Below are 25,819 nucleotides of genomic sequence, written 5' to 3' on the forward strand. Positions count from 1 at the left end.
TATAGAAGGCAAGGAAATACGAAGGGGTGACTTCTGAGGTAGAAGTGGGTGCCCCGTGCTCTTTACAACACTTTCTTTTTGTCATTGTTGTTTCAGGGATTGCAGGAACAGCAGGGTTGACATTTTATTAACTTTACTACTAATAGTTTTTCTGTCCCCTGATAATAGGTTTCTCTGCTGATGCAGTAAGCCAGATCAAGCCGAACTGAAAAAAATATAAGAACAGATTTATCTGAGCAAAGCAACTCCTGGGTAGGTTCTCCAGTCCGAGAGAGAGAGAGAGAGAGAGAGAGAGAGAGAGAGAGAGAGAGAGAGAGAGACACTGGAGAAGCCACATGCCAAACTAAAGCAACAGGGGAGGAAGTTGTAATAGTCACCAGTATAATGATCTGTCCTGTCTCTTTAAGAGACAAGCCCCGCTGGTGGTGGTGGCACATGCCTTTAATCCCAGCACTTGGGAAGCAGAGGAGGATGATCTTTGTTAGTTCGAGACCAGCTTGGTCTACAAGAGCTAGTTCCAGGACAGGCTCCAAAGCTACAGAGAAAACCTGTCTTGAAAAACCAAAAAGAGACAAGCCCACCCACTCTCACTTGGGGGGGGGCAAGGATCTTCCTTCAGCTTCTATCCTGAGCTCCTTCTTTCCCTTTCCATCTCCCTCCCTTCTCCCCACTTCTCCCCCCCCCCTCTCTCTCTCTCTCTCCTCTTCTCCTTTCTCCCCTTCCCCCTTTCCCTTTCCCCTCCATAACCCACTAAATAAATACCCACTCACTTTCTCTGCACAGTGTGCCTAATAGGTCTCTGTCTCTCACCTGTTGTGCAGCTCCCTGCCTGGGACTGGTTGCGTTCCTGGGACCAGCTGCCTTCATGGCCCACAGTGGTCTTGTCTGCCGCCCACTGTCGCTACTCAAGGACCTGCAGCATGTTAACCATAACAGCCAGAAGTGTGGAACTGGGCTTCTGTCTCCTTTTCTTTGTTGGAGATTTTCCAAGAAGGTCACGTTTAGAGAGAGAGAGAGAGAGAGAGAGAGAGAGAGAAAGAGAGAGAGAGAGAGGGAGGAATGGGGCTTTCTGGAGCATGCAGGGGTAAACTGGAGGTTCCAATTGAATACTTACAATGGTTATTTAATTTTTTTATTTTATTTTATGGGTATGGATGTTTTGTCTGCCTATACGTCATGCTTGCCCTGTGCCCAAAGAAGCCAGAAGAGGGTGTCAGATTTCCTGAAACTGGAGTTACAGATGGTTGTGAGCCACTGTGTTGGTGCTGGGAATTGAATCCTGCTCCTTTTGAAAAACAGCCAGTGCTCTTAACTCCTGGGCCATCTTGCCAGTACCTTAATTAGTTTCCTTTTTTCTTGAGGCAGTGTTTCTCAATGTAGCCCCAGCTGTCCTGGAACTCACTGTGTATGTTGTAGGAGCCAGCCATGATAAGCTAAATAGAAACAGACCACCCAAAGGAAGTTCTTTACTTCCAACCTATCAGTCCTATCAGTAGGACTCAGCCATCCAGAAGTTTAATGGAGGCCTGAGTCTCAGTAGTTTACCCTGAAGCGATACCTGGTTACAGGAAGGACCACAAACTGAGATTACCTGAGCACCACCCAAGAACAGACCATCCAAAGGAAATGCCTACTGTAGATAGGATCACCTGCCAGCACACACTCACCAGGACACCCCTAGATAAATGTCAGCCAATCAGAGGTCCTGAACCTCAGGAACCCCTCACCCTTACCTTTACTACTATAAAAACCCAACTCTGACTGAGCTCGGGGCTCTCTGTTTATTCCAATACATTGGACATGAAGAAAGACAGAGTTTGCAAACTTGCATAAAATAAAGGCTCTTTGCTTTTACAAATGGGACTCGGTCTCCTTGTTGGCTTTTGGGGGACTTTGCGGATTTGGGCCTAACATAAGTGATGGCTAAAATTATGTTTTAAGTTTAAATTACTGTGCTTACGAGATCTATAAAACAAAAATGCCTCTAACCTATAAGCCTCATTCACCCAAGGACAGGTAACTTCCTGGAATGCTGTGGTTGTTGTTCATGTAAGGTAACACAAGCCACGGGTTTTCACTTCTGTAAACAAGGCTGATTGCCCCAACTGCATAGGATGTGCTTGATCACTCAGGCAGGAGGTATGTAGGCAGGAAGTATGTATGTATGTATGTATGTATGTATGTATGTATGTATGATGTATGTATGTGTGTATGATGTGTGCATGTATGATGTATGCGTGTATGATGTATGATGTATGTGTGTATGATGTATGTATGTATGATGTATGTGTGATGTATGTATGATGTATGTGTGTATGATGTATGATGTATGTGTGTATGATGTGTGCATGTATGATGTATGTGTGTATGATGTATGATGTATGTGTGTATGATATATGTATGATGTATGTGTGTATGATGTATGTGTGATGTATGTATGTATGATGTATGTATGTATGATGTGTGCATTATGATGTATGTGTGTATGATGTATGTATGTGTGATGTATGTATGTATGTATGATGTATGGTGTATGTATGTATGTATGATGCTTCCATCAGGATGTATGCTTGCCCCCCATTGGATGAGGGCAGGAAGAGCATAGTTTCGTAGATTTTGCCTTCATAAGCCTCTGACTAATGTAATTTGGTGCTGAGGGATATGGATCTGGTCAGTGTTCATTATTCTGGCCAGTATTTAATAAAGTTTTGCTTCCAATTTGGCTCAAAAATTCTGGTTGTGGTCTTTTTCTTGTGTGGTGGGATTAACATCTAAACCATGCTGGCCTCAAACTCGGAGGTCCATCTGCCTAAACCTCCCAAATGCTGGGATTAAAGATATGTGCTGCCACCACCCACTGGTTTTCTTATCTTAACTTAAAAAGAGGATGACTAAGTTATTTTCCTCTAAATTATATTATGCTTAATCTAAGTGAAGTTCAGTTTGCCATGTTCATCTCCTTGCACAATCACACACTGAAATTCTGGTAGATAGTCCTGCTCGTTTGCACTAAATGACTAACAGTTTCGTGTCCGTAATTATTAAGATGTTAGAATCTCTAATAAGGGATAATCTCACTGACCCAGGCAATTGTTTTTTTTCATAACAGTCATAGTGGTACCTAAATGCCCTCTGAGTATCTCTTGTGTGTGATAACTAAGTCAGTCAAAGGTGAAGCAACCTACTTTTTTTTTTTGAAAGACAGGGTTTCTCTATGTAGTCCTGGCTGTCCTGGACTCGCTCTGTAGCCCAAGCAGGCTTTGAACTCACAGAGATTCTCATGCCTCTGCCTCCTAAGTGCTGGGATTAAAGTGTGTACCCCCCCCCTGGCTGAAGTAACCTATCTTTTAGAAAAATGTGTCCCTTTTATGTGTATGAGTGCTTTTCCTGCACGTATGCCTGTGTACCACATATGTGCCTGGTGCCTGAGGCGGCTGGAAAAGGGCATCAGATCTCTTGGAACCAAAGATGAATGGCTGTGAGCCTCCAGGTGGGTACTGGGAATTGAACCACCTGCTCTGAGAGAGCAGTCAGTGCTCTTAACTGCTGAGCCATTACTCCAGCTTATAACATGGGTTTTTTTTTTTTTTATAAAAGTCTTTCACTACCCAGAACTAAAATAACAAAATAAAAAGTAAATGGTTTTCTAAAAAGTGTCACACTAAAATTAGTAATCTTAATGGAAAAAATTTTCCTGTGTTATGAAGAAACAATTGTTCCTATCAGAACATTAAAACTACACAGTCAGGATTGGAAGTCCAGCTTTGCCAGGCAGTGGTGGTGCATACCTTTAATCCCAGCACTCAGGAGGTAGAGGCAGGCAGATCTCTGTGAGTTCGAGGCCAACCTGATCTACAGAATAGTTCCAGGACAGGCTCCAAAGCTACACAAAGAAACCCTGTCTTGAAAAACAAAAACAAAACAACTAATCCTTCATAGTCAGATGTGTAAATCAGAGGATACAGTTGCCCAGGCTGGAGCTTAGCAGCCTTAATAACCTAGAATCAGCCACCAGTCCTCATAGGCCAAATCCCACCTCTAATCCTCCTGCTCGAGGGGTGAGGCAAGAGGATCACAAGGAATTTGAGGGAGGCCAGCCTGAGCTACAGAATGAGACCCTGATTCAAAATACAAATTGAAACAACAACAAAAACAAAAGGAGCGAGAGAATGAATAGTCAAAGCAGGGAACATAGATACATTAGGAAGGGAAACAAAGCCACTCAGTATCTAATCCATCTTTGAGGTCCTGATCTAAGGCTCAAGTTTAAATCCTAAGCAGAGGTAATGAACAGCTAAGCAGTCCTGGTCAAGGTGTGTTCCTGCCCATCACTGATCCACCACAGTGTCCTGGCTCTAGTGTGCCCTACTATGTGGTCTGGTAAGCTGCCAGAGCTGTGTGAACCTTCTTCTTGGAAGACAATTTCCCTTTTGCGGTTGGCACAAGGCTTCAGCCTTTTACTTCTCCCAGCATGAGACCCTTGGGAACATCCCAATTTCTTAGGGACCATTGTTTCAGTAGTCTAATAGCCAAAAAGAGGGGCATAAGGTCTCTCTTTAGACTATCCTCACTCCTGTTAGGGTGGGTACCTACTTTGACAAATTAACCGAAAAAAGTCTCAGAATGACTCTGCCACATTCTGCCTTCCTTTTCCTGTTTCTTGAGAATTTCTCTGCCGGTGACCATGGTCTGGCTTCCTGGAATTCCTCTTAGTGTTCTCTCTTCTGGCCACACAATGGAAACTCTGTTTTCTCCTTCCTATACTCCTGACTCTCTTTCTTTCTTTTCTTGAGACAGGGTTTCTCTGTACTGGAACTCACTTTGTGGACCAGGCTGGCCTCGAACTCACAGAGATCCCTGTGTTTCTGCCTCCTAAGTGCTGGTATTAAAAGCCAGCGCCACCACTGCCGGGTACAGTTGGATTTCTAATCCTGTTGTATCCACCTCCCAATTGCATGTGCTCTTCTTGCCCAGATTGGTGCTGGAGTTGTATTCGTGGGTTTAAAGCACACTAGGCAAACACTCTACAAACTGAGCTACATATCCAACGCCCCGTGGGAACGCCTTCATCTTTTGTTAAAGGTTATTCTTGTTGGGACTGGAGAAATATCACAACAGTTAGAAGAATGTGTGACGTTTGCGCCGACAAGAGTTTGGTTCCACCCATGTCTGGTGGTTCACAGGCACCTGTAACTCCAGCCAGTTACAGACGATCAATGCCCACATCTGGCCTCCACAGAACTCGCTTTCAACATAGCAATACACACCTCGACAAAAATATAATCTTTTTAAAAAGTTAAACCTTCTAAAAGTTAAATCTTCCCATTTGTCTTTTGTTTTCCAACCTCATAGTGGGGGGCGATCACTTAGAAGTTCCCCGTTTATACCAGCCCATGAGTACAACGTCCACCAGTTGACCTTCTGGGGCCATTGGCTTTCTTGTCCCACACATAAACTCCTTCAAAGAATGTGAACGTGTGCTATATTGAAAATTAGCTCTATTATACAACCAATCAAACAGAAAGTGGCAGAATCCCATGTCTGGTACTCTTCAGAGACCCATGTTGGACACTGAAAGAAAACTGAGACTATATTATACTGGATTGGACGAAGTAAGCACCCCCCACTGGGCCGCCTACGTATTATGCACACTTAGAAGGTTCAGGAACAGTTTCTACAAGCTACTTTGGTTTCTCTAGCCTTGGGTTGGTGGGTGGGGCGGAGGCGGAGAGTTGGTTCCAGCTGATTTGCGGTGGAGGCGTGGCCACAAGTCTACGCACCCTCGTCTGTCGGGCTCCGCCCCCTCAAGACGCGCTGTCTTTCGGGACTTGTAGTCCCAGGGGCCACCGGAAGGCGTGGAAGGGCAGACGTTCCTGCCGTTCTGCGCTTGAGGTGACCTCTGTTTAGCGCTCCCTCATTCTCAGGCGTGGCCTCCAGGAGCGCCCTGGCACTCGGCTGCTACTTCGCGGTTCTGGTTTTCAATAATTAAGTTTTCCTCCCTGTACGGAGCTCAAGATGGCGGCCTCCTGGTCGCCCTTGGTTACCCTGTGCTCCGCGGCGCGCAGCCGGCTGATTGGGCGAGGTGTTGGGTGCGGGGCGCGGGCCGTCGCAATCCCTCCTCCGGCCCCTGGCCCTGGGAAACCCCTTTGGAAAGGTCAGTGACCGTGTCACGAGAGGGCCGCGCAGGCTCTGGGGCCACCCCACTCCCTGAGCATTTTCAGTTGCACCCCCTGGCTTCGCAGGCCTTAAGGATCCTAGGAAAGAGTTCGTGTCCCCTGACCTTGTTGCACCTCTTTGTCCTGAAGGATCTCTAATTCCCACCCCCACCTCTTCCCCCGGCAGCTGCCCCAAGATTAGTTTCTATCTGAGGGTCAGAGGTCAACCCAGTTCTCCCGTAGGCAGCTGAGAGCTGGAGAGCTCAGGTGTGCAAGTTTGGAGGAATGGGGTAAGCAAGAGTGGAGTTGTCTGGGTACCCAACACCATCCGGGTTCTTATGGGCTTAAAAGCTACGCCACCGACCCTGTGAGCCCGTTCTTAATGTTCAGATTCCTAGAGGCGTCAGGTTTTTGTTTTGTTGTGTTTTTTTTTTTTAATTCACTGGGTTTCGACTCATTCGTTCTGTTGTTGTGTGTTCGTGAATGAGTGGATTAATTTCGACTAACCAAGTCCACAAGAGTGCTAATTCATTGTTTTGAGACATGGTCTCACTGTGTGGTGCAGGCTGGCCTGGAACTTGAGATCCTCTCGCTTCCGTTTCCCGGAAGCGTTCATTTCACCTCGATGTTCACTGAACTGCTGCTTACCAAAAGACATCAAACCCTGTGTCATTGTTTCCTCAGCGCTTAGGAGCGTGATTGGTATCTGGCGGGCGGATATTTTGAAATCAATGTAGTTATTGTCATGATCTTCCCCCATCTGCAATTGTGCATTGCCTTTTCTCATCTCCAAGTGCCTCTTTAGATACCTTAGTACAGTGACAGAGTTTAGCGAAGGATGCAAGTTAATGCTGACTCTCAGCATCTCAAAATATGTTTCCTTCAGTCACTGAGATTAATACTAGAACTATTAGCCATCAAGCTTGAATGTAATCCTCAGGATGCATATGGTGGAAGGAGAGGACCAGCCCCCACCACTTGTCCTCTGATGAGAGAGAGAGAGAGAGAGAGAGAGAGAGAGAGAGAGAGAGGTTTTTTAAAGTAAAAATATTCCCTTCCATTTTCTAAACGAAAAATATTGAAGTTTCAATCTGAGCCGTCGAGTCTGGCTTATAAATTCTCTGCCCCTTTCTTGCCCCCCCTCCACCCCATGAAGAAATAACTGCCCACCCCTGGGAAGGGAGCTCAGTATTCACACTTCTCTTTTATCTCCATTTTTTTTTCTTATTTAAAGTTTCATTTAGCAAAACATTGACTTAAACAAAGGGAGGAAATAGTAATGGAAAAGAATATAAGGAAAGGAAGGGCAGGCCTTTGCTTATTTTGGGCACTTCTGTGCTTGAAGGAAAGGTCAAGCCATGCGCTAGGCAAGCCCTCACCACTCAGCTCCAGCTCAGTTCCCTCACTTTTGTTTGGAGATGGGGTCTAAATTGCATCTTGGGATGGCTTTGAATTCACTCTGTTCTGTATGGAGTTCAGGTGGGTCTCAAACCCTGTGGTCCTCCTTAGCTGGGATTGCAGGCCTGTACCACCACGTCTGGTGGGTCATTTTTTTTTTTTTTTTTAAATCAAGACAGTGTTTCTCTGTGTGACAGTCCTGGCTATCCTGGAACTCACTTTGCTGACCAGGTTGACCTTGAACTCAGAGAGAGCCACCCGCCTCTGCCTCCCGACTGCTAGGATTAAAGGCGTGCACCACCATGCCCCGCCCTTAATTATTTTTTAACATTTATTTTCTGTGTATAAGTGTTTGCCTGTGTGTGTGTCTGTGTGCCACATATATGGCTACTGCGTGTAGTGGTCAGAGGAGGATGTCAGCTCCTCTGGAACGACAATCACAGACAGTTACAAGCTGCCATGTGGGTGCTGAGAACCAAGCCTGAGTCCTCTGCAAGAGCAACCAGTGCCTTTTAACCATGGAGCCATTTCTTTAACTCAAATTTTGGTTTTAATGTCTTGGGTTACTTTAATGCCAGGCCTGGATGAGCCATTTTGTAAACTCAACCTTGAAAAGTTTACGGATTTCATTTTGGGATATCTAATTTTCCGTTAGGTGGATTTTGATATTTTCTGTAATTTACTCCATTGATTTCATTACCTGTTTTCTTTAGGTCTCAGTAAATCTTCATTTAACGTGCAAGTTTTACCACCACCACCCCACCCTAAGACAGGGTTTCATTGTGTAGCCTAGGCTGTCCTGGTTCTCCTGGAACTCACTCCATGGACCAGGCTGGCCTCAAACTCACAGAGGTCTGCCTGTCTCTGCTTCTCAAGTGCTGGGATTAAAGACTTGTGCCACCACCGCCTGGCTAGTTTAACACCTCTTAATAGTTAAAAGGAAGATTTTTATTAGACAGCAGTGGCCATCCGGGGTTGGGGGCTCAGGTAGTAATCGTGACCCTTGTTGCTTGATCATATTGTTATAGCAGCTTTGAGCCAGCCTGAGCTACATTGTGAGTTCAAGTCCAGCTCTGTCTCAGCAAACTAACAAACACCTAACAACAACTACAACAAACTCATGTTAGCCAGGGTATGGGTAGAAATGTGACAACATTGTTAATTCAGTTTAATTTTTATGCTAAATGTAAAGGATGTATGAATGCTTTGGGTCCTAGCCCTTGGGAGGGAGATAGATTTACGAAACCTAACATTTGATAGCTAAGATGTGATAAGCCCTTTCTTTTCTTTTTTCTTTTTAACAAATTATGTAGACACACACACACACACACACACGCACGAAACAGGGCCTTGGCTGGAACTTACTTGCTATGTAGTTCACTAGACTGGCCTCACACTCGCAATCCCCATGTCTTGGCCGCCCAGCTGTGGTTACAGGTGTGAGCCACCAGGCCCAGCTGAGCCTTTTCTATATTCTAGGCAGTCTGCTAGTCATTTCTTTCTTACACTTGAGTTTCGTTTGTTTGTTTTTTTTTAGCCAAGAATGGAGAGAACAGCATATGACCATTACTGGTTCTTACAGTTCCCAGGGAGAGCAGCCAGGGATGAAGCTGGGATGGGGAGCTGGGGAAGCTGCCGTTGGTTTCGGGGAGCTGTGGATGCCAGGGGAGCTGGCCAAGCTTAGGGAGATATTGTGAAGCTTTCTTTGGAAGAGCTGTGGTCAGATCTGTTTCTGCACTCGTGTCCCTGGGGCTGCCTTGAAACATCAGGATGCCGGCATAGGGGACTGAGATAGGATTGAGACCTTGTAAGGAAGTTCAGATAGTTTAACTAGGCCTACTTTGTTGCTATGGTGGCCGGGGTGGCCAGGAGGGAATTCAGAGGTGGCCACTTGGCAGAAGTGACGGTTCTGCAAGTGATAATAAGGAAAAGCTGTCCCTGTCAATGTGGAGTTGCTAGTTTGGGTTATCTAAGGGAAACTAAGTCAAAACAGAAAAGGAACCCAAAAGGAACAATTCCAGTTTTTGGCTTTAAAATTTCTGTACAAAACAACTCAGGTCCCGTGGAGGGGCAATGAGCACTTAGAACCACTGAGCCGTCTCCACAGTCCCAAGGTTTGGTTTTGACTCGTTAAGCTTGCTTGGGGTATGTGATGGAGCCGGGCAGATGAGCCCAGGGAGCTGTGGGATGTAAGAGATGGGAAGGAGAAATAGGCAGCAGCGTGAAGCAGAATGGAGGACTTGCCTGGGCAGGTTTGTAGAGTGGGAAGTGGAAAAACTGAGTCTCAAGGAAGACTTACATGTTTTGGTAAGATGGGGCCTACAAGAAGAGAAGACCCGGAGAACTAGGGTGCACACCAAAGAGGGGGGCATCTCTGGGTTCCCAAAATATCAAAATTTTCTGTCTAAAATTCTGCTTTATTTAAGCTAGCCTAGGAAAAGTGTGTTTCTTAGCAGCAAGGGACTGCGGGGCCACGTCTCATGGTTCCTCTTTGGTGAAGCACAGACTTTACCTTGAGGCGTTGCTAATAGATGGTAAGTCCTTACCTTCAGCTCACAGTGTGGCCTTCAGTACATGAGCATAAGATCTTCCCAGTGGGAGGGAAGCAGCACCCGTTTCACCATGTGGCTTGGTAGAATTATTAGTAGTGCAAATGGTTTTAGGACTTATTTTGTACGTGCCTGTGCGTGTGCGTGTGTGCGCGCTAGTGGAGGCCAAGGGTTGACTTTGTGTATTGTTTCTCAGGATCCATCCACTGCTTTTTTGAGAAAGGGTGTCATGAGACAGTAGGCCTGGCTGGCCGGCCAGTGTGACCTGCGGGGAGCACTGATTGTCAACACAGACCAGCTACCAGGCCAGACTCTTTATGTGAGAGCTGGGGACTGAGCAGATCCTTATGCTTTTACACTAGCCCCGTGGATGTACTTCGTATTTCTCGGTTTGGTGACCACTTGTATGTGAAATAATTCAAATGCATCAGCATTTCTTATGAGAGAGAAGTATTCACGTCCATTCTTATTTTTTTGGTTTCCCAAGATAGGGTTTCTCTGTGTAGCCCTGGCTGTCTTGGACCTCGCTCTGTAGATTAGGCTGGCCTCGAACTCAGAGATCCCTCTGCCTCTGCCTCCTGAGTGCTTTATGAATCTCTTAAGCACATCACACTGTACTGATTCTTCTTTAAGCTATATTATTACTAATGTTGTGTGTGTGTCTGGTGTGTGTGGGTTTACGAGCTGTGACCCACACATGGCGCTCAGAGGACAACTTTGTGGGGTCGGTTCTCTCCTTCCATCTTTATATGGGTCCCAGTGATGGAACTCAGGTGGTCGGGCACGTGCAGCCAGCACCTTTATCTGCTGAGCCACCTGTGGGCCCTGGCTGTCAGTTCCAATGTCTTCTGTTGTTCTCATTGCAGAGGCTTCTGTTTTCCGTCTGTGTTGTCTACCAGGTGGCAGTTTGCAGTTATGAAGTGACAGAGCTTGGACATGGAATTCTTTTTTAAAGTTCACATTTTAAATGTATTCTCTGACAACTTAATATAATGCGTTTTCATCTCTATTCCCCTGGCTCTCCCATTATGACCCCCTTACACCTTGTCCACTCTTTCTTTTTTGTTTTGTTTTTGGTGCTGTTTTTTTCAAGACAGAGTCTCACTATGTACCTCTGGCTGTCCTGGGACTCACTGTATAGACCAGGCTGGACTCAGATTTACAGCGATCTGCTTGCTTCTGTCTCTCAAGTGCTGGAATTAAGGGCGTTGACACTGTGCTCAGCTTTATTTTTTCTTATACCCCAGCAAGTGTTGCCTATATGAACATGGTGTGGGGCAGACCCTAGGGAATGGACAACCTACCAGTGGCTACTCTACCAAAGAAAAATGTTCTCCTTCCCTCAGCAGCCACTAACTGCTCCCAACTCCTCAGCTAGGGGTAGGGGCCTGTGGGTCCCCCCCCCCCATTCCCACTTGGGTGTTGGATATCTGAATTCTTGTGTGCAACAGCCATGTCATATACAGTGTTTCCTAGCACGCATCCCCATCCTCTGGCTCTTCTGTTCTTCCTCTTTGGTGCTCCCAGAACCTTGGTGGAGCTTATGTATTTGGGAATGGGTAGGAGATGTCCACTTAGGGCTGAGCACTTACCAGTCTTACTCTCAGCACATTGACCAGTTCATTGTGATCTGCACTAACCACCACCAACCACCAAAAGAAGCTTTTCTGACCAAGGTTGAGAGTAGCACTAATTTATGGGTATAAACGAACATATTTAAAAGGCAGTTTGACAACATGGTCATCTATCAAAACAGTAGTAGTAGGTTCAACTTCTGCCCTGCTCTGGTGACCCTCCCCTTACAGCTTTTGACTAGATTTATAGTACCAGGCATGAATTCCCTCCTATGGAGCAAGCCTCAGATCCAACAAGAGAGTAGTTGGTTACTCCCATGACAGTCATGCCACCACTACCCGGTCACATCTTGTGGGTACGATTATTGATGTCTTTTCTTCCTTAGTGCCTGGTATAGCCTCCAGCACTCATGAGGGCTAGCTGGCAGGGAGGAAGTTTCTTAGTCAGTTGCAGTACCCTCCTCCTCCTTCCTCCTCCTCCTCCTCCTTCCTCTTCCTCCTCCTCCTCCTCCTCCTTTCTCTTCCTCCTCCTCCTTCCTCCTCCTTCTTTCCTTTTAAAAACTCATTTCCAGTGGTGCACATCTATGGTGTAGAGTGTAATAATTGGATACATAGGTAGATTGTGTAATGATGATGCCAAGACAATTACCAATCCAATCTCCTTCCACATTTATCACTAATTCTGCTGGGACCCCTCCAACCCCCCCTCTGTGATATCTTATGCATAGTAAATAGTTTTTTTAAAATATTTATTTATTTATTATGGATACAATATTCTGTTTGCATATATGCCTGCTAGAAGAGGACAGCAGACCTCATTACAGATGGTTGTGAGCCACCATGTGGTTGCTGGGAATTGAACTCGGGTCCTTTGGAAGAACACGCAATGCTCTTAACCGCTGAGCCATCTCTCCAGCCCCCCATAGTAAATAGTTTTAAACTGTAGTCATCTCCTCTGTATTTCGATATCCATTGCCTGCCCTTCCTCCGTCCCCCTTGGTCTTTAGCTTATCGTGTGCCAACTCTTCAACACCCTACATTTCTGGAAATCAATTTTTGCTTCCATGTATAAGTGAGAACATGCAGTAAGCAGTATTTGTCTTTCTGTGCCTGGCGTGTTTCACTTAGTGGTGTCATCCAGCTGCATCCACGAACATGTCATACTTATGGTAGTTCTCGCATAGGGTTATAATATACCTTATATTTTAAATGTAGCTCCAGCAGACTCCATTTTAAAATCCTCAGCTATGTGTGGATGAGTCCATCCAGTTTTAAATAAACAGGGGCTGGGAACGTAGCTCAGTAGGTAGAGTGCTTATTTAGCATGCACAGTGATGGGTTTGCTACCTCATGAAACCGAATGTGGAGGCACACGCTTGTAACCCCAGCATCCCGAGGGTGGAGGCAGTAAGAGCCCAAGCTCAAGGTTTGAGACCAGTCCTGGGTTGCAGGAGACCCTGCCTCAATTAAACAACACAACAAAGAGATCAGTCATTTTCTTTATCGTTTGAAAGAAAAGAGATCTCTTAGGTCTCATTATGAAATAGTGTGTGAGCTGGGTGAATACTAAGGAGTTACTCAGTATGCTGGGCTGTGCCCATGATTACTTCAGAATGGTTTTATTCAGATTTTTAGGCAGGATTTTTACTGATTTGTTATCATGAAATTTAAAGCGCTGGTTTTTTTTTCCTTTTGTAATGTTATACACATTGGCATGTTTAACATTAACTACCTTCTAAAGGAAAAGAATGATAACCAGGAAGCAGTTAGTTTTAATTTTCATAATTTTTCTATTTAAATCAAAAGCACCCTTTTAAAGCCCTTAAATCAGCCTTTTATAAATAAAGTAAATCATCGTGAGATGCATTCCTTGATGACGGCTTATGTTGTTTTTCTAAAGAAAGAGTTTAATTAAGATTTGATTTTCTTTATTCTGCACCTCGTTTACTCATCAGCAAATCAAACACAGGTCTCTAATGTCACCGAGAAGGCTTGACTTTTTGAGTCCTTCATGACCATTTCAGTTCTCAAAAAAGAAACTGCATATTTATCTTTCGGGTATGATTAGGACGTATCAGAACATAAAAGAGCTGCCTCTGACCCAGGGTAAGCTTCTGCCACTGTAGCAGGACATCACTGGTCAGTGGCTACTGTTGACAGTTTGCTGGAATCAACACAAATGTACAAATAACTCAGGAATAATTTGTACACAGTATTTGAATGATGTTTAATAAATATGCATTAAAAATCTAATTACAGTAATGAAGTTTACAGCTGAGATTTTAATCCAGCCCTTTAGAAATATTAAACGTGCTTTTCCTGATTGTGCATTTTTCTCACAGCAGTTGGGTAAACATTTTAAACTAGAAATCGAAATGCCTTATAGAGTTTTGATTTCATTTAACTAAGCATGTGTTTTTCCCTTTGTGAGGAACTGAAGCTTCTTCACTCTGTAACTGGTATTTTGAAGACTTTTCCATTTGTTCTAACTGAGGACTAGTGGACACATGTGATTCCAGGTGACCGCTAACACGTGAGCTGGAGAGCTTTGGTCGCCATCTTGATTCCACGCTAGGTCTAGTTCCTCATCTTTGGAATGGGGCTGATTAGTCTGTGTCTTCCTTGTTGATCACTGGCGAGATTCAAATAGCTGTTATACGAGACAGTCCTTCGAAAGCTGTCAGAAATGTGTGGCTGTGCCAGGAATAAACGGAGCCTCTGCTATCAAAGCTCCGGGGCCAGTGGCTGTCAGGCAGCGAGCATACCAGTTCAGTTCCCCAGAATGCTGAAGCTGTCTGACTTCTAGAGAATGCTAAGATTAACCGTGCCACAGAGATCCCCTGACTCAGTGATTTGCATTCTAGAAAGTAGCTTTCACTGTTTCTTCTTTTGCTCTTTTGAGCAAGGCCAATCTAGCCCACCCTGTTGGGACAAGCAAGATTCTATTGTCTTAGCCTCCCCAGTGCCCAGTGCGAGGATACCTGTGGGAGCTGCTAAGCCTAATTCAGATTTTCTAAGATCACCCATGGAGCCTCTGTAGATAACCCGCGTCTTTCCCTTTTTCTTTGAGAGTCTTGTTATGTACATGAGGTTGGAACTCCCTGTGCTGTGAAACGTGGCCTTGACCACAGCAACCTGATTCAGCTTCTTGCATGCGTGCTGTCTGTCTACAGGCGCATACCGCCACCCTTGGCTTTCAGAAAAAGAAAGAATATTTATATGTCCTGAGGCTTTGATTGTTCCCACCCCATCCCAGAGGCTCTTGACTCCTGAGTTCTATTACTGTTGGTTGATTTATGTGCTGCCTGCTTTTGGTTTTGACACAGACTAGAGAGACCTGGGAAGAAGGAACCTCAATTGAGGAATTACATCCATTAGATCACAGTCTATGGCTATGCCTTTGGGGCATTTTTTAATTGGTAATTGATGAAGGAGGCCCCTACCCTTGGCAAGTGGTCCTAGGCTGTATAAGAAATGTAATTGAATGAACAAGGGAAGCAAACCAGTAAGCAGCTCTCCTCCGTGGTCTCTGCTTCAGTTCCTGCCCTGACTTCTCCTGTGCGCCAAATAAACTCTTCCCTCCTGATTGGTCAGTGTTTTGTCACAGCAATAGGAAGCAAACTAAAATAGGAATGTGATTCTGGATTGCGTCACTGACCGTTATACTTGTGAAGTCTCAACATAATGTTCGGTGAAGTAACCCAGAGTTAAAGTTTCCTTCATATGAGGGGTTCTGTCATTCTCCCTCTAAGTAGGTGGCTGTGACTTACTATGCCACAGTTTTTGTTGGTAGTATTTTTTTTTTTATTTACTCCTGGCTATCCTGGAACTTGTTATATAAGCAAGGCTGTCCTAGAACTTAGGTTTGCCTTTCTGACTCAGTTCCTGAGTGCTGGGGGTTACAAGCATGTACCACCACACCCACCTGTTTTTTTCTTTTTCATTCTTTTCCTTTCCCTTCTTCCTTCCTTCCCTCCTTCCCTCCTTCCTTCCCTCCCTTCCTTTGAGACAGAGTCTCCTGTGTCTCTTAGGCAGATCTCAAACTTACGGACTCAAGCAGTTCTCCTCCTTAGCCTTATCAGTAGCTAGGACCAGGCACCAGCCTCGGTGTGCCTACAAATGCCCCCCCCCCCTGTAGTTGAGGCTGACCTTAAACTCCTGATCTACCTGTTTCCACCTCCCAAGTTCTTGGGTCAGAAGGGTCCAGCTTTCAATCCTCCTGCCTCAGTCACCTGAGCACTGAATTGCAAGTGTGGGCTAGCAGTCCTAGCTTCTTAAATCATGTTTTCACTAGCGTTATGTGAGATTTTAGTCCACACATCTTTACAGTATTTCTAAAAGTATTTCAGCCACTTTAGTAAATATGTTCTAATATTTATTATATATTTTGTTTGTCTTTCCCCTGATGACTAGTGTTGATGGAAAACACAGCTCTCACTTCAAAGTGAGTAAGAAATAGTTTCTTCTGGAGCCCAATGTGAGTAGTGATGGCCCGGGAACATGGATTCAAATGGCCTCAAATACCATGTTCCAATGTGGCGATGGTTCCATGATGTTTTTACAGTTACAGAAGAAAGTTGTAGGTAAATTAAGGTGCTCTTCAAATATGTTGGTATTTGAAAGTACTGGGCACAACAGATCCTTGATTTTATTTTGAATTTAGCCTGTCCCTTCTCACAAACCAGCTGTGTTCTCAACATCTGACATTTTATAATCGCATAATTTCCAGGTGATTTTTGCTTGCTGTGACCGTGATCATGGCAACTTATAAAAGAGAGCCTTTGATTTTAGGCAGGCAGGCATGGCTCTGGAGTGGCAGCTGAGAATGTAGATCTTGGGTCACAAGCATGAGAGAGAGAGGCACAGATGGAGACAGAGAAAGAGATAGATACAGAGACACTGACTGGGAATGCTGTGGGCTTTTGAAACCTCAAAGTCTACCCCTAAGCCACACCTAATGTTCCCAACTGTTTCTTCCAACTGGAACCAAGCATTCAAATATATGAGCCGATGGGGGCCGTCCTCACTCAAAGCATGGCAGTAGGCTGGCTACAGCAAAGAGAACGGAGGCCATTCTTAGCTTCTGGCTTGGTGAAGGCTAGTGGTCTGTTAATACCTTCCAAAGGTTTGGTTTGCCTGGTCGTCATAAGGAGGGCAGGTCAGACACTGAGAAGCCGTGATGATCCTAAGGGAACTAGAGATAACCCAGGATAACCCGGCTCTGGAGCTGCAGCCCTCCAGCTCCCACAGCCACAAACCTGCCACCAGCTTTGAGGAATTCTGTGTAACGTTGTGGCCTTTTACCTGGGGAGTTCAGTTCTTACGACTGACGCTGAGCACCTTTGCATATACTTACTGGACACTTAAATACTTAAATAGGCTCTTTCATTATTTGTGACAGGAGTTTTTAAGGCGTTAGCCCATTTTTTTTCCTGTTGCTTGTCTACTCCCCCAGCCCCCTTCTTTCTCTCTACTTCTTGTAGGGTCTTGTCCTGTGGCCCTCGCTGTTTTTGAATTTGAGAACCTGTGACCTTAACCTGTGGAGTACTGGGTTTGTAGGTGTATGACAACACCCAGCCTAGTCATAGGTCCTTTGTTTATTTTTGTTGTAGTTAGAAAACCCTGAACAGTCAGAGCCTTACCTTTATACCCTGCTGAAGATAACACGCTCCTTGGTCAGAAGCACAGATCTTTGTCTCCTTGGCTCAGAACTTCCTGTGGGCCCCAGCCCTGGTCCCTGCGGTGCCAAGGGATGGGACATAATCAGCAGGCTTGTATCATTGTATCACAGCTGAGAAACTCAAGGCTTAGACAGCCCATCTGTCTTAGGGGTCTGCAAACAAACCTTGCCAACCTCTGACCTGAAGAGAGAGAACATTCTAGACTAGAACCCTGCTTTCCTTTCAGCTTTGGTGGTCTCTGTCCAAGCAAGCCCGATGTGACAGGCAAGTGCCTGTGGCAATCCATAAGCTGGGCTCGGACAGACTGAGCTCTGCAGAGTCTACAGACCTCTCCTAGATAAATACTCACATAGATTCGCCTTGTTTGTTTGGAATTAAGAATATTTGCATCAAATCTGGATGTGGTGGCATGGATTTATAATCCCAGCCCTTGGGAGATGGCGGTGGGAGAACGAGCAGCTCAAGATTGTCCTTAGCTACATAGTAAGTTTGAAGTCAGCCTGGGCCCAGAACAAACTAGCTTCCACAAACAAATTATCTGGCAGTCCTGTTGGTGTCTCGTAGGGTTGGTGTGCGCTAAACTAAGTCTTTTGTTTTTCAGTGTCTGGATGCTGCTTGTTGAATGACCTATTGTCTCCCAAAGCGACTTCAGTCACTCAACAGTTAATGTGTGCTTGTCGTATCTGTTCTGCCTCTGCTAGGCACGGCAGGTACTTGGTAAACAGTGACTTATACAGATATGGTACTTTCCTTCTTGTGCTTTTCAAATGAATAACAAATGTGTAGTTACAAATTGATAAAAGAAAAAGAAGTGATAAGGTTTTTCTGTTCTGAGCTTTGCCAGTTTGGTGGGTAAAGTCGCTTGTCCCCAAGCCCAGTGGCCTGAATTGTCCCTGGGACTCACGTGGTGGAAGGAGAGAACTGACTGCCACAAGTTGTCCTCTGACCTCACATGTGTGATCTGGCACACGTGCATCTATGTGCACGTGTGTGTGTGTGTGAGAGAGAGACAGAGACAGAGGAGACAGAGGCGGGTCAAGGTAGTTTTTATATATCCCATCTGTCTTTGAACTCTAACATCCAGCTGATGATGGCCTTGAACTCCTGATCCTTTAGCTGTCTCTGCCTCCATAGTGCAGGGATATGGCTCTTTCTATTACAGTGTTTCATATTTATTTCCACATATGGTAGTCAGGATCTCTTTATCCCTTTCTTCTATGTGTGTGGTAAGTGTCTGTATAGCATGTGCAGATGCCTGTTCCAGAGAGAGGGGAGGCCCGAGGTTCTGTAGGGTGTTTGCATTTCTTTCTACCATGTTTGGAGAAGGCGTCTTTCACTGAACCTGGAGTTCATCTGGCTAGAGAGTTTTTGGGATCTGCGGGCTCTGCCTTCTCAGCGCTGGGGTTCCAGTCTGTACCCACTCCATGGGTTTATGTAGCTGTTGGGGATCCTGACTCAGGTTCTCATGTGTCCAATGGAGCCATCTCTATAACCCCTCCAGTATTTTGTAAGAGTTTAGGTTAGGATTTTGGTGGAAGTCTTTATTCTTGTAAATAAGTTGGAAATAATTGATGATTTATAATGTTTTATGTTGCCTTTCTATAATATGCTTCTGTTTTCATATTTTGCTTATGCCTTTGTGAAAGATTTTGATGATAGATCTTAAATATTGGTTGATACTATTAGGCTTTTTTTTTTCTGAGACAAGATCTCACTATGCAGTCCCTGGCACCTCATTCCTTTTGATTCCAGAGCCACACTGAACTCTGTCCACACTCTTGCATTTCTGGTTTCTGAGCTTCTGGCTCCCAGTGCGCCACCTCCCTTCCTTCCCCTGGCTGAATTCCTTTGTCCCTTTGATCTCAATGGAAGTATCACTTCCTCGCTCCCCTTCTGTAACTTCCTGACCTCGGCTGCTATCTTTGGCTCTGTGATCTCACAACCTCTCTCCTTCCCCTTGCTGCAGACCAGTGTTTCCTTAGAGTCTTTGTCCAAGTTTGTGTTTTCTGAGGGTACTGTCAGTCTCTTGGGCGCAGTTACAGCTGGCATCTAGCTCAGCCTGGTTTGTATTTGCAGCTCTGAGCACAGAGCTTTGTACCCTAGACACTTCATTTCTATAGCTGTTTACCACTTAAATACATTCTTCTGATGGCTTTTTGTAGCACATTAATAAAAACCTCGAGACAGATATTGGGGTTCAACCTAAAGATCAGAAAAGCAAAACAGCCAGCCATTGGCTCTTACCTCTACCTCTGTCTGAAATGGCGACCCTGCCTCAGAATCTCGGGAACCTCAGAATGAGACTGTGTGTGAGAGCTGTCTCCTCTCTAGAGCTGGGATTAAAGGTGTGTGTCACCACTGCCTGGTCTGTGAGGCTGACCAGTTTTACTCTTTGATCTTCAGTCAAGCTTTATTAAAATAAAAATGAGATGTCACTACAGTTTTTTTTTTCTTTGATTCTTTTATAGGTAATTGAGAAGTATTTTGAGTCAGGGTCTAATTGGGTAGCTGAGCTGCTCTGCTCTCTGATTTGCAGTGCTTCTGTCTCTGCCACCACGAATAATGCTGACATTACACAATGTCCGCATGAGTGTTTTGTTTTTGAGACAGTCTTGCTGCGTAGCCCATGTTGGTCTCAAGATTGTGGCAGTCCCCTGCCTCGGCCTCCTGAGTGTTGGGATTGTAGGTGTGTTCCACACTTGACTCCCAGATAACTTTTTACAATTAGATACCCTTGTAACTACATTCAGTTAAATGTAGCTACATTTACAATTATGTGTCGGCAAGTTCATCCATTTATTGAAGCCACTGACACTGTGAGTTGCCATTGTGATCTAACCTAACTTGGTGGGTGTCGGCTTCATAGAGGAGGACTATGTCCTTTGTGTTTTCCTCTAGTGTTTGTAATATGTGTGTATACATATATAAATAAATCAAATTACCCTCCAGTTCTTTCAAGTCAGCTGTGTGAAACTCAAGGGCTAGTATAGTCGCATGAGCTGCTTCTCTCTGACCCTTTGACTCCATACTTTAGCTGACAAAGCTGTTCTGGTGGGCTGGAAGGGGTTTGGTCAGCTGTGGTGATGAGCTATGGCCCTGCCCTGCTGGAAGGGGTTTGGTCAGCGGTGGTGATGATCTATGCCCTGCCCTGCTGGAGGAGACAGACAAAGCCAGGTGCTGATTGACCAAGAAACTTAAGGAGGGGCCCAGTGAGACTTGTGCTTGAACCTCAGTTGCCTGGCTGTGACAGACAGGAGCCGTCTGTCGTCTGTAGTATTGGTGGCTTTAAAGAGGTGACACCTGCGGGGCTTCCCACACTCAGTTCCGCATCCCGGCTGGGCTTCTGCTTTCCAGACCTTTCAGTTGTTTTAGTTTTCTCGTGTGAGGAAAAACCATCTCTCTCAGTTCTGTTGTTATTGTTTTGAGAAGTCAGGTAATAAGAAAACACTGTCTTGTGGTTTTAGTTGGTAATAGAGAATGCTAGCTTTCTTTCACCTTTCAGAATTGCTTAACTCATTTCTTAAAAAAAATATTTAAAATTTTGCTTTGTTTTGTTTTTTTGAGACAGGATTTCTCTATGGAACAGTTCCGACTGTCCTGGAACTCACTCTGTAGACCAGGCTGACCTTGAACTCTGCCTCCTGAGTGTGGGGATTAAAGGTATGTGCCACCACTGCCCAGCTAAAAAATATTTTAAAATTTTTTTCTGCTGTGGGGATCAAGACCAGGACGTTGTACAAGCACACTTTGCGCCACCGGCCAGTGGCTCCAACTGTGAGTTTTAATGTGACTCCAAATGCTGATTCTTCAAGACTGAGTCTCTTGTCGTGTGGCCTGTTCTTCACGGTGCCTGGCGTGGAGTCCACACTGTGGGAAGAAAGCCTGAAGCTGGTCAAATGAACACAGAGCTTGTAGCTTTAATGTTATATGTGCACACCTCTCATAACCTGTTGGTTTCTTGTTTCTTCAGGGTGTATGGAAGGGGAGGGGTCTCACTGTGTAACCCAACTGGCTGTGAACTTTGCCTCTGACTTTGGGTAGCCTTAACTTTTGAAGCTGGGGTTATAGACACCTGTCAGTCCCAGGATCTTCTCTTCTGTGTTGTGTGGTTTGAATAGGAATGGCCACTATAGGCTCATATTTGGATGCTTGGTCATTAGGGAGTGGCACTACTTGACAGGGACTGTGGGTGTGGCCTTGTAGGAGGAAGTGTGTCACTGGGGGTGGACTTTGGGGTTTCAAACTCTCAAGCCAGGACCAGTGTTACTCTCTCTTCCTGCTGCCTGTGGATCCAGATGTAGAACTCTCAGCTTCTTCTCCAGCGCCATGTCTGCCGCCTGTGTGCTGCCTTGCTTCCCGCTGTGATGATAAAGAGCAAAACCTCTGAGCTGTAAGCCAGAACCAGTGAAATTTTTCCTTTATAAGAGTTGCCATGGTGCAACTTAAAGGCAGTGGTGGCACACGCCTTTAATCCCAGTACTTGGGAGACAGAGGAAGGTGGATCTCTGTGAGTTTGAGGCCAGCCTGCTCTACAGAGTGATTTCCAGAGCAGTCCCAAGCCCACAGAGAAACCCTGTCTCAAAAAACAAAACAAAACCAAAAAAGAGTTGCTATGGCCATGGTGTCTCTTCACAGCAATAGGACACTAACTAAAACATGTGTGTTTTTGTCTGCTTCCTGTGGTTCATGATGCCAGTTGAGGTTGTTAGTCCAGTGAAGCCAAACTGGCAAGATAGGAGATTATTCTGCCATTTTTCTCAGGTCTTTGAGCTGTACATCAAATCTAGGACTCACAACACTTCACACTTGATCAACTTACATGCAAAATCCACAATTTTCCCAGCTCTTAGATCATTATTGATTTCAAATTCTCCAATGTCACCATGCTTCATCACCAAAGTTAGGAATCCATTGATGACTTTGGAGCAAGGCCTACTGAGGACCCCAAGTTTGCCGATGCTCTTGAGAGCATCCGCCAGGACATTCATGCACACCTTCATGGCAGAGAGGAAAGAGGGTAGAAGGAGGGTCTTAAAGCTTCATCTCTCTCCTCTCTCTCTTCCTTCTTTCTCTTTTCTCTCTTTTTTTCCTCCCTCCCTCCTTTCCTTTGTTGAGGTGGGGGTCTCTTCGTGTTACTTGGGCTGGCCCCGAACTCCTGAATTCAAGTAGTACCCCTGCTTTAGGTTTCCAAGTAACTGGGGCTGTCAGTATTCACTAGCTAAAACCTGAAGGTTGGAACAAATTTCTGACATTTCTTGAAGGGAAGACGCTTATTTTCTGTTGGATTTTCTTTGTTGTTGTTTTTATTTTAAATTTTGTTTATGTGTTTTTATGTCTATGAATGGTTTATCTGCCTGCATGTCTGTGCACCAAGTGTATGCTTGCACCCTGTGGAGGTCAGAAGAGAGAACTGCATTTCCTATAACTGGAGTTATAGACGGCTCTGAGCTGCTCTGTGTGTGGGGTGTGTGTGTGTGTGTGTGTGTGTATGCGCTGGAAATTTAACCTGGGTCCTTTGGAAGAGCAGCCGGTGCTTTTAACCACTAAGTCATCTCTCCAGCCCCCTATTTGATTTTCTTGTCTAAGGTTCTGAATTTGTTCTCACTATTCAGAGCCTGGCGAATCCTTTGTTGTTCACGCCAGCTTGTGGAAACAGTGCCAACCACGCTGCACAGAATACGTAAAGATTATGATCGTCTTGTGTGTGGCAGCTTCCATGTTTCCTTTCATGTTCTTGAGTTGCCATAGCAGTCCAGGTGTCCTGACTTCATAGGAAAATAGTGAAGGCAGAAGAGAATGAATTCCTGTTCTGGACTCCATTTGAAGAGATCTGTGGGAGACAGCAGAAGCAGACGTCACTGAGCGTCACCGAGGGAGGTGACCATAGGCTGTCTGCCAGGGGGAAATGACAGGGAAATGATTGAGAGCCCAGATTGTTTTCTGAGCAGGCTAGAAAGACAAAGCTTACCCCAGAGCCAAGCTCCTCCCCTAGTGTCACTCCATCCTCTGGACTCCTGGGTGCAGGTCCTGGCCATGCCACTTCCTACTTTGGGAATGTGGACCAGCTACTAGGCCTCTCTGTGCTTCAGTTTCCTCAGTTGTTTTCTTTTGAGACAAGGATTTATGTAGTCCAGGTTAGATTGTGCTCGCTATATAGCCAAGGGTGTCCTTGAACTCCTGATCCTCTTGCTACCACCTCAAGTGTGAGCTACCCAGAAGTTTCCTTATGTTTGAAGCTGGGACAATGCATCTACCTCACAGAGTGATTGTGAAGATCAAGTGAGTTAGTTTATAGTCAATAAAGGTTAGTGGTTGTGGCTGCTGCTGTTAACTGTGTGGTCTCTGGCATTTTACTTGGCCTTCAGTAGTACCCTAGTTTTAATCTCTTCTCTGTTTGTGCACCACCCTCGCCCAACATGTAGCTGTGATGACAGGCATGCACACTGCACCCCACTCCGACTAAATTGTACAGCCAGTGAGCTATGGAGTGTAGTCTTCCAGAAGCCTGGTTTGCAGAAAGCGGTGACAGAAGATACAGCCTTGAGGTGTTAGAGCAACACGGACTTTTTTTTAGCTGCTAAAAGACTTCCATTTTTGTTTGTAAATTAGTGCATGGAACTTCAGAATGGCATTTCCCCACTGTCCATTTGTAGTACAATAAGACAAATTAATACAAATCAAAATAATATGGTAGCGACATCACATAATTTGTGTATCCTGGTGTAGTAACAGACTTAATTTGGTGCAGCTTTGGAAGAGCCTTTGTGTTTCAGTTTATACAGCTGCTCTCCAGGGCTACGCTGGCCCATCGCAGCCTTGAGCATCTTGAAGAGCGAATCTGCTGACTGGCTGAGCAAATGCCTCTTCCTTAGTTCACATTCACTTTCTCTGTTGATAAAAGGAGAATGAATACACAGGAAGTAAAGATAGTAATAATAATGGCAAGTAATAATAAAAGCAGTAAAAGATGCTAAGCTTTCGGGAGCTGGGTGCTCTGTCTCCGGGCTTCCCTATACTCAGCCTTTAGAAGGGAAATAGTTTACAAATGTAAATGGAGATAGATGAGCCTAGGTGGCTGCTGAATTAGGTGATGATGTGCTCTGGGGGCCTTGTCAGAAGCCATCTCTTGAAGGTCTGTCATCACAGGCCCGGGAGTGAGCAGGATGTGACCAGTGGCTGTGACAGGAAGGGAGGAGGGCATATGTCCCACAACAATGGGGCTCAGGATGCTTTGTTGTTATTTTTGATGTTTTTAAAATAGATGGGAGTTGAGGGACAGAAAGCTTGGTGTGGTCGCACACTGATAATCCCAGAGTCTAGAAGACAGAGAGAGGAGGGGCACTGTGAGCTGGAGGATGGGCTATGCTACATGGTGAGACTGTCTCAAAACAAACAAAAAGAAAGGAAAATACTAGTAGGAGTTAGAGAGGGAAAGCTGATGAGATGGTACAGGGGTTGTTTATTGGGGGGAGGGGCCTGATTGATCAAAGAAATGATCAGTGAACTCCTCTCTCTTCTTCCCCAATCCGAAAGGGCTGCAAATCTTTCTAAGCTCCTCTCTACTGTTTCCTGTGTCTCTCTATATGTATCCTGGGTCCTCCAAAACCTCCATGGCTAATTCTGGTCAGCCAGTCTCTAACTGTGCCCCTGATTTAAGGTTAAACTTTACTGGCAGCGGTCTCAGAGTGTCAGTGAGATCAAATAGCCCACAATATTCCCTCCCCCCCTTTTGTTGCCTAAGTAAAAAAAGGAAAGTTTTTCTTTTCTTTCTTTTTTTTGGTTTTTCGAGACAGGGTTTCTCTGTGGCTTTGGAGCCTGTCCTGGGACTAGCTCTGTAGACCAGGCTGGCCTTGAACTCATAGAGATCCACCTTCCTCTGCCTCCGGAATGCTGGGATTAAAGGTGTGTGCCACCATCGCCCGGCCAAAAGGAAAGGTTTTTAACTCTAATGTAGTAAAACTATATACAATAAGAACAATTGTCAGGTAAGAATAACAAAAATAACCTTAAATTTGTATCTATATACAAAAACATACCAATATAAAATATTTAAGACTAGTAGTTGCTCTTTTAGTTTAAAAGTAGACTCAATAAGTCGGGCGATGGTGGCACACGCCTTTAATCCCAGTACTTGGGAGGCAGAGGCAGGCAGATCTCTGTGAGTTCGAGACCAGTCTGGTCTACAGAGCTAGTTCCAGGACAGGCTCCAAAGCCACAGAGAAACCCTGTCTCGAAAAACCAAAAAAAAGAAAGAAAAGAAAAACTTTCCTTTTTTTACTTAGGCAACAAAAGGGGGGGAGGGAATATTGTGGGCTATTTGATCTCACTGACACTCTGAGACCGCTGCCAGTAAAGTTTAACCTTAAATCAGGGGCACAGTTAGAGACTGGCTGACCAGAATTAGCCATGGAGGTTTTGGAGGACCCAGGATACATATAGAGAGACACAGGAAACAGTAGAGA

General features: G+C 45.1%; 1 protein-coding gene across 3 annotated transcripts in view; it reads left to right on the forward strand.

Annotated features, from left to right (window-relative positions):
- Positions 1-5,833: 5,833 nt before the first annotated feature.
- Afg1l (AFG1 like ATPase) overlaps positions 5,834-25,819 on the forward strand; it is a 143,815-nt gene continuing 123,829 nt past the window's right edge. The window contains exon 1 of one of the 3 annotated variants that reach the window (XM_050120525.1): positions 5,834-6,154. In XM_050120525.1, the coding sequence (XP_049976482.1) occupies positions 6,016-6,154 (139 nt within the window). In that variant the 5' untranslated portion in view covers positions 5,834-6,015. Of the gene's footprint in view, positions 6,155-6,302; positions 6,446-25,819 lie in introns of those variants that run through there. The other 2 variants (XM_050120524.1, XM_050120526.1) reach the window with 2 other exon arrangements.

Source organism: Alexandromys fortis, unplaced genomic scaffold, assembly GCF_014885135.2.
Source record: "Alexandromys fortis isolate MF-2015 unplaced genomic scaffold, M_Fortis_MF-2015_v1.1 scaffold_175, whole genome shotgun sequence".
Lineage (NCBI taxonomy): Eukaryota > Metazoa > Chordata > Mammalia > Rodentia > Cricetidae > Alexandromys > Alexandromys fortis.